At 42.3% G+C, this 14287-nt stretch overlaps 1 protein-coding gene across 1 annotated transcript in view; it reads left to right on the top strand.

The window, feature by feature from the left end:
- Nucleotides 1-14287, top strand: part of LOC126198740 (maltase 2-like) — a 118178-nt gene that overhangs the window by 47223 nt on the left and 56668 nt on the right. Inside the window, exons 2-3 of the mRNA XM_049935288.1 lie at nucleotides 1187-1366; nucleotides 5175-5338. Of these exons, the coding sequence (XP_049791245.1) occupies nucleotides 1187-1366; nucleotides 5175-5338 (344 nt within the window). The remainder of the gene's footprint in view (nucleotides 1-1186; nucleotides 1367-5174; nucleotides 5339-14287) is intronic.

Genomic DNA, 14287 nt, shown 5'->3' on the forward strand with positions numbered 1-14287 from the left:
GTGATGTCCTTAGGTTAGTTAGGTTTAAGTAGTTCTAAGTTCTAGGGGACTGATGACCACAGATGCTAAGTCCCATAGTGCTCAGAGACAGCCCTATTTTTTAGAAATTATCATGAAACTTTTGGTAGATGTCATATCTGACGTATCATTAAAAACCGAAGTACAGCAACGAAATTAATTACTTGCCTTAAAAACGGTTACCACAGGCCTTAAAATACAGTCCGTGCGCTAATAGCTACAACAACATCATCAAGCACTCAGAGCAGAAAAAGTGCTAAAGGGGGGAAGAAGATATTCGACAAGCATGCGGAAAGGGAAATCACAGTAATGGCCGGTACTGTAAGCCGACCGATACTGCATGATTCTCCCCTATACAACGCCAAGAGTAGAACTTCCCTCAGCTGCCGGCCACTGTGACCGAGCGGTTGTAGGCACTTCAGTCTGGAACCGCGCTGCTGCTACGGTCGCAGGTTCGAATCCTGCCTCAGGCATGGCTGTGTGTGATGTCCTTAGGTTAGTTAGGTTTAAGTAGTTCTAAGTCTAGGGGACTGATGACCTCAGATGTTAAGTCCCATAGTGCTTGGAGCCATTTGAACCATTTTTTTTAGCAGAATTTCGTAGTACTGTAGTTGATGAACACCAAGTCGTGCCAAAAAGTTTCTACAAGATGTTGATTCTTGTACCTCGGGTGAAAAGTAGGGCACTAGCTGTATCGAGTAAACGACAGATGAAGATATGGAATCAAAAGAGAAACTAATCCACTACTGTTAGGTTATTATTTGGGCGAAAGGGGATGAAACCTGGACACTTGCTTACTTAGGTCAATACCCTACTGACCCACTTAAACCTAACATTATTTTTGACGAGTAATAGTTTTTAATCCAGTAACAGTCCTGTGCTGCGGTAATGTGAAACTATATTTAAGGTTAGCGAAAAAATCGAGGAAGGGTTGGTGGTGGAATATGAGTAGGCACTTAAAGCCATTCAGGGTAGCTCAACAGGAAAAAAACCAAGTCTGCGAAAGTCAGGGATCTGGATTTGGGTAACGGTACAGAACGCAGTCTGTACTATTGATGGCCGTCCGTCATAATGACTAGTCCGCAACGAAACACGACACTAATAAACACTGACAGAAGCCGCATATTGAGAAGTGCCAAAATGCTTACAACTGCTGCCTCTGCTTCAGGAATCATCAACCAGCTGGAGTACCTGCAGCAGCTGGGCGTTGGTGCCGTGTGGCTGTCGCCCATCTACCAGTCGCCCATGGTGGACCTCGGCTACGACATCTCCAACTACTTCGAAATTGACCCAGTCTTCGGCACGATGGATGACTTCAATGAGTTCAGGGACAAAGCCCATAGTCTGGGTAAGCAGTCGACTCTTTTCTGGGAAGTCCTGTACATTTACGTTTTGCTTACTCTGTAATCACCACAATCGTTATCTGATGTTATGTTCTTAAACAGTGGCTATATCTACTAATTAAAGTATTTATTTATGAATTTAAGCACAGTGGACGAAGTATTAGTCACCCTCAGGAAACATCACGTTAGTTTCGTGTTACACCGCCACTAACCCTCTGTAATGGTCTCAGTTCGGCGAGGAAGAATGTCCATAAGTATCTTCAGGTACACCATATCCAGCTCAAGCCACTCTAATGGATAAAAGAGCCACGAGGCACCACGTAGGAATTATCTAAATGGGACAGAAATTGATAGATGTCATGTACATGTACAAACAAAGAAATTATTACAGTTTCAGGAAAACTGGATGATTTAGTCAAGAGAATGAGCGTCATAAATCGAGCAAGTCAGTAACACGTTCGTCCACCTCTGGCCCTTATGCAAGCAGTGATTCGGCTTGGTATTTATTGACAGAGTTATTGGATGTCTTCCTGAGGGATATCGTGCCAAAATCTGTCCAATTGATGCTTTAGATCGTCAAAGTACCAAACGTTCTCAGTTGGGTGGAGATGCATTGACCTTGCAGGCTAAGATTTGGTTTGGCAAGCACAAAGACAACCATTAGAAACCCTTGCCGTATGCGGGTGGCCGTTATTATGATGAAATGCAAGCCAAGGATGGCTTGCCATGAAGGGCGACAAAACGGGAGTAGAATGACGTACCACTGTATTGTATGGGTGCCACGAATGACAATAAAAGGGGTCCTCTATGAAAAGAACTATCACTCAAGACCTTCACTTCTGGTTGTCATGCCGTATGGCGGGCGACATTCAGACTGGTGTCCAACCGCTGTCCGGCCTTGAATCTCTTTGAATGGAGTAGAGTTGTCTTCGGCGATGAGTCAGGCTTCGAAATGAGCACCGATGACCAGCAAAGATGTGTCTGGAGACACCAAGATAGCGGTGAGATGCCATCTGATTGTCGCCTGCCATGTGACCCTACAGCCAGGAGTGATGGTCTGGGTTCGCCATTTGATTTCATAGCAGAACCGCTTTGGTTGTCGTTCTCGGCACCCTTACAGCAGAGTGGTCGACGGTACTCTACTCCCAGTTTTGTTTCCTTCATGGCAAGCTATCCTAGGCTTACATTTTAGCAAGATAATGTTCGCCCGCGCAAGGCAAGAGTTTCTACTGCTTCTCCCGGTGCTTGCCAAATCCTGCCTTGGCTAGCAGGGTTGCCGAATCTCTCCCAAGTTGAAAACGCTTGGAGCATTATGGGTAGGGCCCTCCAACCAGCTCGAGATTTTGACCATCTAACTCGCCAATTGGACAGAACTCGACACGATATCCCCGAGGAAGCACACAACATCCTTGTAAATCAGTGCCAAGCGGAATAATTGCCTGCATAAGCGTCAGAACTGGAGCAACGTGTTATTGACTTGCTGAATTTATTACGCTCTTTCTCTTGAATAACTCATCCAACTTTCCGAAATTCTAATCATTTCTTTGTCTGTACATGAGCATCGCATCTACTGATTTCCGTCCCATATTGATAATTCCTTCGTGGTGTGTTGTGCTTTTTTTTCTCAGAGTGTAGTCTCAGACAATATCTGTGAGATTAAGATCCGGGATTTAGCGGTCCCTCGGGTTCCCGGGTTCGATTCCCGGCGGGGTCAGGGATTTTCTCTGCCTCGTGATGGCTGGGTGTTGTGTGTTGTCCTTAGGTTAGTTAGGTTTAAGTAGTTCTAAGTTCTAGGGGACTGATGACCATAGATGTTAAGTCCCATAGTGCTCAGAGCCATTTGAACCATCTAGCGGTCCAGTCGAACTGCGGTATGGTACCAGAGTGCTCGGTAAACAGAAACGAGTGCGTGTTACCCTGTGAACATCATCACTGTTCTCACTGTTCTTGTAAGACTGGAGTGACCACAGCATACTCATTATGAAGATGGAAAAGAAAGAACAACTCTGGGTAACCTAGAAAGTTGAAATAGTCTGGTTGATGTTCACTGTACTCTGAATGAGTAAGCCCAAGTATGGCACGAAAAGCGTGTCAGAAAAAATTGCATAGTGATCTCCGGTCTGAACTACACAGTGGGTTAAAAGACTCATTGGTTCGCCAGTGCACTTGACGCCTTGCATCATTTGGAACGAGGCAAAATCGTGACTTTTCACATCACACTACAAGCCTCTGATCAGTTGTTGTCCATTTTCTGTGTAGTTTTACGTCCAGCTTTATGTGTCAATACGAGAAGGGGCCTTGTGTCACATGCTCAACTCGAAATGTCCATTGCACCTAGTTCCTATGCCAATGCTCGCTCAAAAACTGGTTGAGCTGGATCTGCTTTCATTGACTGCAAAAGTTTATGATGGATTTGAAACTAATTTTATTGACAAGCCGGAACATTCGTATCAAGTCCCTGTTGGTTAGATACACTGTTCTTTGTTCTTACGTGGTATTAACGGGCTGCGAATAGTACACTGTTCTTTGTAGTCTGCTTTGACACACCAACAAATCGTCCAATTTAATTTACGATGTGATACAGAGCACGTCCATACACGAGAACTCCCGTGCACTAGTTTTTTACGTCTCCGAGACAACCCATCTTACAGCAGCGACTCTGTATAGTCGACTGCTAGATACACACCTCTTCAGTGGCATGACTGATCAGCAGTGTAGTGTGACATTAAGGGGGGTAGGACGTCAAACGGGCCAACTTGGAGCAGGAGAGACATCACACGACATTTTAATTTCCAGTGTCTATACTTTTACAACGAAATTCATCAAACTTTGTCAGCATCACCAGGAAGGATTCAAGATTCACACCCATTGCAGTGGAAGTTAGAAAACATAACAAAATAAATTTTTTTACGTGCGAAATTTCATAATTTTTTCAGTTACTAATGGCTGCATTTGTTGCTATAGGTACACTTTTGTTCATAAGTTAGAGAGATTCTTCGATGAATTTTGCACAGCATACATACCATACTCACAGGTGTATGAAACTCTAGAATTTACTTAATTTATGAAAAAACGAATGAACTGTTATATTTTAAACTTTATGTTTAGAAAAAACACAAATTTTATACTTAATTACCTCAATTTTTACCACAGTTGTTAATAGATTTGGAAAATTCTAGAGTTTCATACAGCTTTATGTATGGTTTGTATGTTGTGCAAAAATCATCGAAGAATCTCTCTTACTTATGAAGAAAAGTGTACCTACAGCAACAAATACTGCCATTAGTAAATGAATAAAATGAAGAAATTTCGTACGTAAAAAAAATTATTATTTCTTATGTTTTCTAAGTTCCACTGCTAAGTGTGTGAATTCTGAACCCTTCGCGGTGATGCTGACAAAGTTTTATGAATTTATTTGTAAAAGTATAGACAGTGGAAATTAAAATGTTCAGTGGTGCCTCTCCTGCTCCAGGTCAGCCTGTTTGACGTCCTACCCCCCTTAAGTTCTGGAACCAGTTTTGCACCATGTACAGCGCTCCAAAGCGACCACAACACTCTTTTAAGAGGGTGACTAATACTTCGTCCAGTGATGTACCATGTACAACGCTCCAAAGCGACCACAACACTCTTTTAAGGGGGTGACTAATATTTTGTCCAGGGATGTTGTATGGGAAGTTGGCACGTAAGCCTGCGACAGACGAGCCACAGTTTTGTGTTTCCGAACTTAATAGTAGTTCTAAGGAAGATCACGGCAGAATCAACTGACATGCTCTTAGATTGTTCGGCGGTGGCTACAGGGAGGTGTGTGTGCAGGCCTGCAGGTGATGATGGACTACGTGGTGAGCTACACGAGCGACCAGATCGAGTGGTTCCAGAAGTCGCTGAGGAGGGAGGACGGCTACGACGAGTGGTTCGTGTGGGCCGTTGGAGAGCGCAACGACTCGGCCCCGCACGGCTACAACGTACCTTCCAACTGGGTACGTCACCAAATACGGTCTCACGTTACTGATTCACTAGCGTCTCAGTCTGTCAGTGCTCTCTAGACACTCGTGTATAACGTTCATTTGTTAAGCCCAATAAACATTTAGGAAATGGCATGGAGTTTCGTCAGATGACATCACTGTTGCTGACATATGTCATTCCCACTTTACGCCGTTAGTATTTTAATATGTGCTATTGCAGTTTCGTCGCTATTTCATTCTCAGGCACAAATACAGGGGTGGTTCAAGAAGTAAAGCAAACACATTTTTTTCTAAAAGTAAGTTGGTTTTATTCAGGAATCCAAGACATTATTTTATTCCTCAAACTTTTGGCTGCAAAACACTATTTTCCAATGTACACTACTGACCATTAAAATTGCTACACCACGAAGATGACGTTCTACAGACGCGAAATTTAGCCTACAGGAAGAAGATGCTGTGATATGCAAATGATGCTAATCAGAGAATTCACACAAGGTTGGCGCCGGTGGCGACACCTACAACGTGCTGACATGAGGAAAGTTTCCAACCGATTTCTTATACACAAACACCAGTTGACCGGCGTTGCCTGGTGAAATGTTGTTGTGATGCCTCGTGTAAGGAGGAGAAATGCGTACCATCACGTTTCCGACTTTGATAAAGGTCGGATTGTAGCCTATCGCGATTGCGGTTTATCATATCGCGACATTGCTGCTCGCGTTGGTCGAGATCCAATGACTGTTAGCAGAATATGGAATCGGTGGGTTCAGGAGGGTAATACGGAATGCCGTGCTGCATCCCAACGGCCTCGTATCACTAGCAGTTGAGACGACAGGCATCTTATCTGCATGGCTGTAATGGATCGTGCAGCCACGTCTCGATACCTGAGTCAGCAGATGGGGACGTTCGCAAGACAACAACCATCTGCACGAACAGTTCGACGACGTTTGCAGCAGCATTGACTATCAGCTCGGAGAACATGGCTGCGGTTACCCTTGACGCTGCATCACAGACAGGAGCGCCTGCAATGGTGTACTCAACGACGAACCTGGGTGCACGAATGGCAAAACGTCATTTTTTCAGATGAATCCAGGTTTTGTTTACAGCATCATGATGGTCGTATCTGTGTCTGGAGACATCGCGGTGAACGCACATTGGAAGTGTGTATTCGTTATCGCCATACTGCCGTATCACCCGGCGTGATGGTATAGGGTGCCAGTGGTTACACGTCTCGGTCACCTCTTGTTCGCATTGACGGCACTTTGAACAGTGGACGTTACATTTCAGATGTGTTACGACCCGTGGCTCTACCCTTCATTCGATCCCTGCGAAACCCTACATTTCATTAGGATAATGCACGACCGTATGTTGCAGGTCCTGTACGGGCCTTTCTGGATACAGAATATGTTTGACTGCTGCCCTGGTCAGCACATTCTCCGGATCTCTCACCAACTGAAAACGTCTGGTCAATGGTGGCCGAGCAACTGGATCGTCACAACACGCCAGTCACTACTCTTGATGAACTGTGGTGTCGTGTTGAAGCTGCATGGGCAGCTATATTGCACACGCCATCCAAGCTCTGTTTGACTCAATGTGCAGGCGTATCAAGGCCGTTCTTAAGGCCAGAGATGGTTGTTCTAGGTACTGATTTCTCAGGATCTATGCACCCAAATTGCGTCAAAATGTTATCACATGCCAGTTCTAGTATAATATATTTCTCCAATGAATATCCGTTTATCATGTGCATTTCTTCTTGGTGTAGCAATTTGAATGGCCAGTAGTATATATATATGCCCAAATCAAGGTGAATATCAGTTGGACCATGTGGCAATAACGACTCGCAACTGCAAGGAAATCTTGGATGTCAGAGTGAGGAAGGGCCTAAACATAGACACAGATCATTATCTGACAGAAATAAAGACCATGTTCCAACCAAACAAACCTAAACCAAAACCAAGAAGATTTCCAAGAGTAAACACTAAATTTCTCCTGCAAAAGCAGGACAAATTCTGTCATATACTAAACACAAGAAAAATGGATAATTGGGAAGAAATTAAAGAAACAATGATAGAGTCAGTTAAAGAAATGGGACAGCCACGAAGAATACCAAAACACAGATGGTGGAATGAGCTGTGTGATGAAGCAATTGACAATCGGCTAAAGGCATGGAAAAAATGGAACAGTAATAAGAAACACGAATACTGGGAAGAGTTTAAAGAAGAAAGGAAAAAGACAGCAAAAATCATCAGATCAGTGAAAAGAAAATATGACAAAGACAGATTAGAAGAAATGGATTCTGATTTCAAAAGGAACAACACTAGAGACTTCTATAAGACTTTCAGAGAAGTTTTAAGAGGATTCCAGTCACACAGATTACATTTTAAAGATAAAAATGGAAAAATGGTTTTAAGCAATAAAGAGAACTGCCAAATCTTAGCTGAATACTTTGAAAATCTATTAAATTTTGAGGAGCCTAATGACAGGTTACAATTTCAAAAATCACAACATGAAAATCCACCGTCGGAACCACCTACAGTAGAAGAAATAGAAAAGATTATCAAAGCATTGAAGAATAACAAAGCACCAGGTGAGGATGGGATGGTGGCAGAAATGTGGAAACTAGGGGGCTTATCCGCATGTCAGAAAATTCACAAAGTAATTAAAGACATTTGGACAAAAGAAATCATACCCAGTGACTGGAAACAAGCATTGATCCGCCCTCTCCATAAAAAAGGAGATAAAACAGACACCAACAACTACAGGGGCATATCCTTGTTACCAGTGACATACAAAATACTCTCTAAAGCACTTTTAAATAGAATAGAGGAATAATCAGGACCTAATATAGGAGATTATCAAGCAGGATTTAGAAAAGGTAGATCATGTGCAGAACAGATTCTTAATTTAAAAACAATTTTGAGAGTGAGAGCTATACAAAATAAAAATACAGTAGTTACTTTCGTAGACTTCAAGAAGGCCTACGACTCAGTTGACAGACAAACACTATTCCAGCTACTTTATGAATCAGGGATAGATGAAAACAACAGAAGACTTGTTGAACAAACGCTCACAGATACAACATCAAGTGCCGGCCGAAGTGGCCGTGCGGTTAAAGGCGCTGCAGCCTGGAACCGCAAGACCGCTACGGTCGCAGGTTCGAATCCTACCTCGGGCATGGATGTTTGTGATGTCCTTAGGTTAGTTAGGTTTAACTAGTTCTAAGTTCTAGGGGACTATTGACCTCAGCAGTTGAGTCCCATAGTGCTCAGAGCCATACAACATCAAGAATTAAGTTTCAAGGCGAAATTTCTGAACCATTCAAAATCAAAACAGGAGTTCGACAAGGTGACGGACTGTCCCCAATTCTCTTTAACTTGGTTTTAGATAAAGTAGTAAAAACATGGGAAAACACATTAAAAAACAGAGGCACAAAGGGTATAAGCATGGGCCAAGGAAAGAACAAATTTGAAGTAAAATGTTTAGCCTTTGCGGATGATATGGCATTGATAACTGAAAACCGAACAGACGCAACAGTTATGCTTGATATGTTACACGAGATTGCTGAAAAGACTGGGCTAAAAATATCCTACGAAAAAACCGAGTATATAGAACACAAACATAATACAGAAAAGTTTATGAAAACAAAGTATGGAAAAAATTAAGAGTTGATAGATTCAAATACCTGGGGGAGTTGATCCAAGCCAATGGACTGGATAACACAACAAATAAAGAAAGAATAAAAAAGTTGGAATTTGCATATAAATTAACACAAAACTACTACAATAAGAAATCAATATCCATACAAGCAAAGATTAAACATTATAATTCAGTTATTAGGACACAAGCAACATGCGGATCAGAGTGCCTAACATTGAATAAGAAAGGCGAATTAAGAGAACTAGAAAAAAGAGAGAGAAAAATATTAAGAAAAATTCTAGGTCCTGAGAAAAACAAGGAAAACAGGTGGATTAAAAGGAGAAATGAAGACCTATACAAAAATACAGAAAAGATCACAGATACAATGAGGAAGAGACGGCTAATATTTAAGGGACATTTAAAAAGAATGGAAGAAACACGGATTACAAAGAAAATTTTTAATTACGTTAGTAAGCTGAAAAACACCGTAGGATGGATAGAAGCAGTAAAGAAAGACGCCAACAAAATAGGTGTTACAGAAGAAATAATACGTGACAGGAATAACTTTAGGCTACTTATAGAAAACGCAAACTATGAAGAAGATGCGCCAAAACCTCGACCCAAGAGAGTGTGGACAGATGAGCAGAGACGAGCAGTTGGCGAGAAAATGAAGAAGTCCTGGGAAGAACGGAAGAAAAAGAAACACCATAAATCTTAAGTTGTATGCGGTCCATAGCTGGCCAAATTCATAATAAAAAAAAAAATATGCCCGCATGGTACCACTCTACTGATCGCCTTTCTGTATCAATAACACCCCACCCCTCCCCCCCTCTTCCACGTACTGCTTTCCCCGGAGTGTGCATCCTTTTCATAGGGACAAATATTTGGAAGCTGGAACTTGTGAGATCCGAGCTGTAGGGTGAACGAGGAAGAACAGTTTATCGAAGTTTTGTGAACTCCTCTCGAGTGCGCGGACGTTTGTGAGGCCTTGCGTCGTAGTGGAGGAGGAGACGTTCGTTTGCATTTTTGTGGCCACGAACACGCTGAAGTCGATTCTTCGATTTCCTGTGGGTAGCACAATACACTTGAGTGTTATTAAACTTCCTGGCAAATTAAAACTGTGTGCCGGACCGAGACTCGAACTCGGGACCCTTGCCTTTCGCGGTCAAGTGCTCTACCATCTGAGCAGGAGAGCTTCTGTAATGTTTGGAAATTAGGAGGTACTGGCAGAAGTAAGGCTGTGAGGACGGGGTGTGAGTCGTGCTTGGGTAGCTCAGATGGACGCCGGCACGGTAGCTCAGCGTGTTCGGTCAGAGAGCTGATTGGCCTCTGTAATAAAAAGACTGAGTGGAAAGGTCAACAAAACGAACTTGACGGAATATCATGTGACGTCCGCAACGACCAAACACAACGATAAACAACGAAAAAAAAAAAGATGGTACAGCACTTGCCCAAGAAAGGCAAAGGTCCCGAGTTCGAGTCTCGGTCCGGCACATAGATTTAATCTCCCAGGAAGTTTCATATCAGCGCACACTCCGCAGCAGAGTGAAAATCTCATTCTTGAGTGTTATTGCTTGCACGCTGAGGGAGGACAACAAACAGAGCAACCCCTTCAAAGTCCCAGAGACCGTCCCCATGACTTTGTCGGCTTAGGGTGTGGCTTTGAACTTTTTCTTCGGAGGAGGAGTGGTGTGGCACCACTCCATGGATTGCCGTTTTGTTTCCAGTTAGAAGTGATGAACCCATGTATCATCGCCTTTGTTCGACAAAAAATTGTCACGATTAGACTCGGAGCGTGATAGCAGATCCGCATATATGGTCCATCGTTGCTCTTTATGGTCTTCTGTTAGGCGGCTAGGAACCCAGCAGCCACATATATTTGAAAACCCCAACTGATAGACGAACGTGAAAGAACAACCAACAGCCACGTCCATTTATGCTGCGAGGTGTATGATTGTGATCCGTCGATCACCTCGAATGAGACTGTCCAACATTGCAGGTCTATTGACACAGAGAAAACATGGGTTTAGAAAACATCGTTCCTGTGAAACGCAACTAGCTCTTTATTCACATGAAGTGTTGAGTGCTATTGACAAGGGATTTCAGATCGATTCCGTATTTCTGCATTTCCGGAAGGCTTTTGACAGTGTACCGCACAAGCGGCTCGAAGTGAAATTGCGTGTTTATGAAATATCGTCTCAGTTATGTGACTGTATTTGTGATTTCCTGTCAGCGAGTAAAACAGAAGTGATTTCTGGCGCTCCCCAAGGTAGTGTTAGAGGCCCTTTGCTGTTCCTTATCTATATAAACGATTTGGGAGCCGTCTTCGGTTGTTTGCAGAAGACGCTGTCGTTTATCGACAAATAAAGTCATCAGAAGATGAAAAAAACTGCAAAACGATTTAGAAAAGATATCTGACTGGTGCGAAAAGTGGCAGTTGACCCTGAATAACTAAAAGTGTGAGGTCATCCACATGAGTGCTAAAAGGAACTCGTTAAACTTCGGTTACACGATAAATCAGTCTAAGCTAAAAGCCGTAAATTCAACTAAATACCTAGGTACTACAATTACGAACAACTTAAATTGGAAGGAACACATAGATTATGTTGTAGAAGGCTAACCAAACACTCCGTTTTATTTGCTGGACACTTAGAAAATGTAAGAGACCTGCTAAGGAGACTGCCTACACTACGCTTGTGCGACCTCTTTTATAATACTGCTGCGCGGTGTGGGATCCTTACAAGATACATCGAAAAATTTCAAAGGAAGGCAGCACGTTTTGTATTATCGCGAAATATGGGAGAGAGTGTCACAGAAATGATACAGGATTTGGGCTGGACATCATTAAAAGAAAGGCGTTTTTCGTTGCGATGGAATCTTCCCACGAAATTCCAATCACCAGCTTTATCCTCCGAATGCGAAAATATTTTCTTGACACCGACCTACATAGGGAAGAACGATCACAACGATAAAATAAGGGAAATCAGAGCTCGTACGGAAAGGTATAGGAGTTCATTCTTTTCGCGCGCTATACGAGATTGGAATAACAGAGAATTGTGAAGCTGGTTAGATGAACCCTCTGCCAGGCACTTAAATGTGATTTGCAGAGTATCCATGTAGATGTAGATGAGTGACAGCTATTTGCGGTCGACCGCCTAGCGGGAGATCGGACAGTTCCGCGCGATTTTGTTGTCATGATGACAGACGCCTCGTCCAATGACTCACCGTGCTTTTGATCACTGACAATTCTCCGTAGTCTTTCTCCAAGCGCCTCTGAATTTCTGCGATGCTCTGGTTTCCCGCCAAAAGAAACTTAATGACAGCTCTCTGCTTGGACAGCACTTCTGTTACAGATGCCACTTTGAAGGCTATGTATAACGCCAGCACCTATCGGAACTTAATGAAACTAAAGGGGCTGAAACTGGAGTATTTCACAATGTCGCCCCTCGTAATTTGTGCTGGCTTAAGAAGGCTTGTCACTTTATAATTTTACCTGTGAGTTCATAAGAGACTATGACCCACGGTTTTAATGCCCTGAAAAATTTGCGTTTATAAGATATCTAACCCATAAGCAAAGAAACGCATCTGTTAACTTTGTTGTAGATTTCATAGTAACAAAGAAATTTCTCACAGGACAGTGGAATAATTAAAGGGGGATTTAATGTATGGCAAACCAAGACAAGAGAAACCGAAACCCTTAGAATAGATCTCTTGTAGCTACTATGAATTACATCTTGCAGGTGTAATTCGTACAACACAAATCTGTTTGCACCCTATATTCTACAGCATCTAATAAACTGGAAAGATTTTTCTCTAGTGTGATAGGAAAAATATCGAAGTCTCCGTTGCTTCAACGATGTGCCATGAAGTTCCATGAACTTACTTCGCTTTTAAATTTCATTTTTTAAAAAAGAAAGTGCCATCACTGCTGAAGGCAATGAATTCCCTCCGTGTTTAAAATACAGTGAAAAGTAGTTCGTTGAATAAAATTTTTCTTAAATGAACTCATGTAAAGGTTTGAATAAAGATCCGACGGGCGAAAAACAAGTTCTAAGAAAGCCTGATTATAGTAAAATAAATATATATTGTTCGGAAAATGAATAAAAATTCTCATGTTTCTGACACAAGCGCATTCCTGCGGACCACGTGACTTTACATGACCTTACATATCAAAAGACAAGGAATATCGCCCCGTATTCAAACTAACGCTCATTACATCATTTAATGAATGGAAAAGCAATGAGTTAATCAATTCAGAAACCCAGATGACTGAACAAAACTTGGAGACTGATTCCTATTCTTTCTAACGAAACTGTGAACTCGAACGAACAACTAATGTTGCCTGCTTTGAATGCAACTGCTAAATATATTGCGCAAATAAATTTGATCTTCCACAAAGCATCACTGTAGGAATGCAATGCAAGCAGGCCATTATCTCACCATAATCATGAACGATGTCGTTTGAACGTGCCCATTTCTTTGTCCCAAGGCAAGGCGTCTTTACTAAACAGAATATGTCCAGCATATGTAGCCAGACGTGCTGGTGTGTACCGTGTTTGTATGATGTAATAAGCATCTGTGAGCAATATGTATATGGACATGGCCTTTTGCACAAGGAGCTGTATATTTTTAAATTTTTTAGCGATGACAAGTCTTTTATTACGTGCTGAGTTTTATCAACTTGACGTCTTGTGCGTGAGGTTCAGCTTAAATGAACATGTTTCACCAAAAAAAAGAGTGTTTTAAGTCCTGAAGGTGACAGCTAAGTCTGTTGAAACACGTCGTCTTAAAAAAGAAATGTTTTACGCGATCTTGGTTGTTGGATGGTTTTTAACAATTGAACTAAACAGCTCGACACGTCCTCACAAAACCAAACGGAAGAAGTGTATATGGTTTGCCCGTTTACCATGCAGCAGTCACTAACCGATTCCGCCAGCCATGTGTTTCTGTCGGCTGGCTCACGTCAGAGTTTAGGCGAGTTGCTTAAGTCACGCCTTGCAGTTCCCATCCAAGGATTAGAAGGATAGTGACAAAGGCTCTTTGAGACAGACAAGAGCTTATCGATGCACGTAAGTACTTAGCATTAAAGGTGCCTAACAGCAGATGACTTTGACAGTGTATCGTATAAATCAAGTAATAAACGACAAGAACTACAACGTATCAGAATTGCCTATGCATGAGCAACTTGCATGACACACAGCTCAGTAGTTCCGGTGTTGGCTTGACGATGCCATGTCAAGTTTGTAACTAACTGTGTAAAGCAACAGTTATAGATGTGTAGTGCCATGAATCTAATGTATAATATCTATTATGTTTTACAATATTGTATAT

Source organism: Schistocerca nitens, chromosome 1, assembly GCF_023898315.1.
Source record: "Schistocerca nitens isolate TAMUIC-IGC-003100 chromosome 1, iqSchNite1.1, whole genome shotgun sequence".
Lineage (NCBI taxonomy): Eukaryota > Metazoa > Arthropoda > Insecta > Orthoptera > Acrididae > Schistocerca > Schistocerca nitens.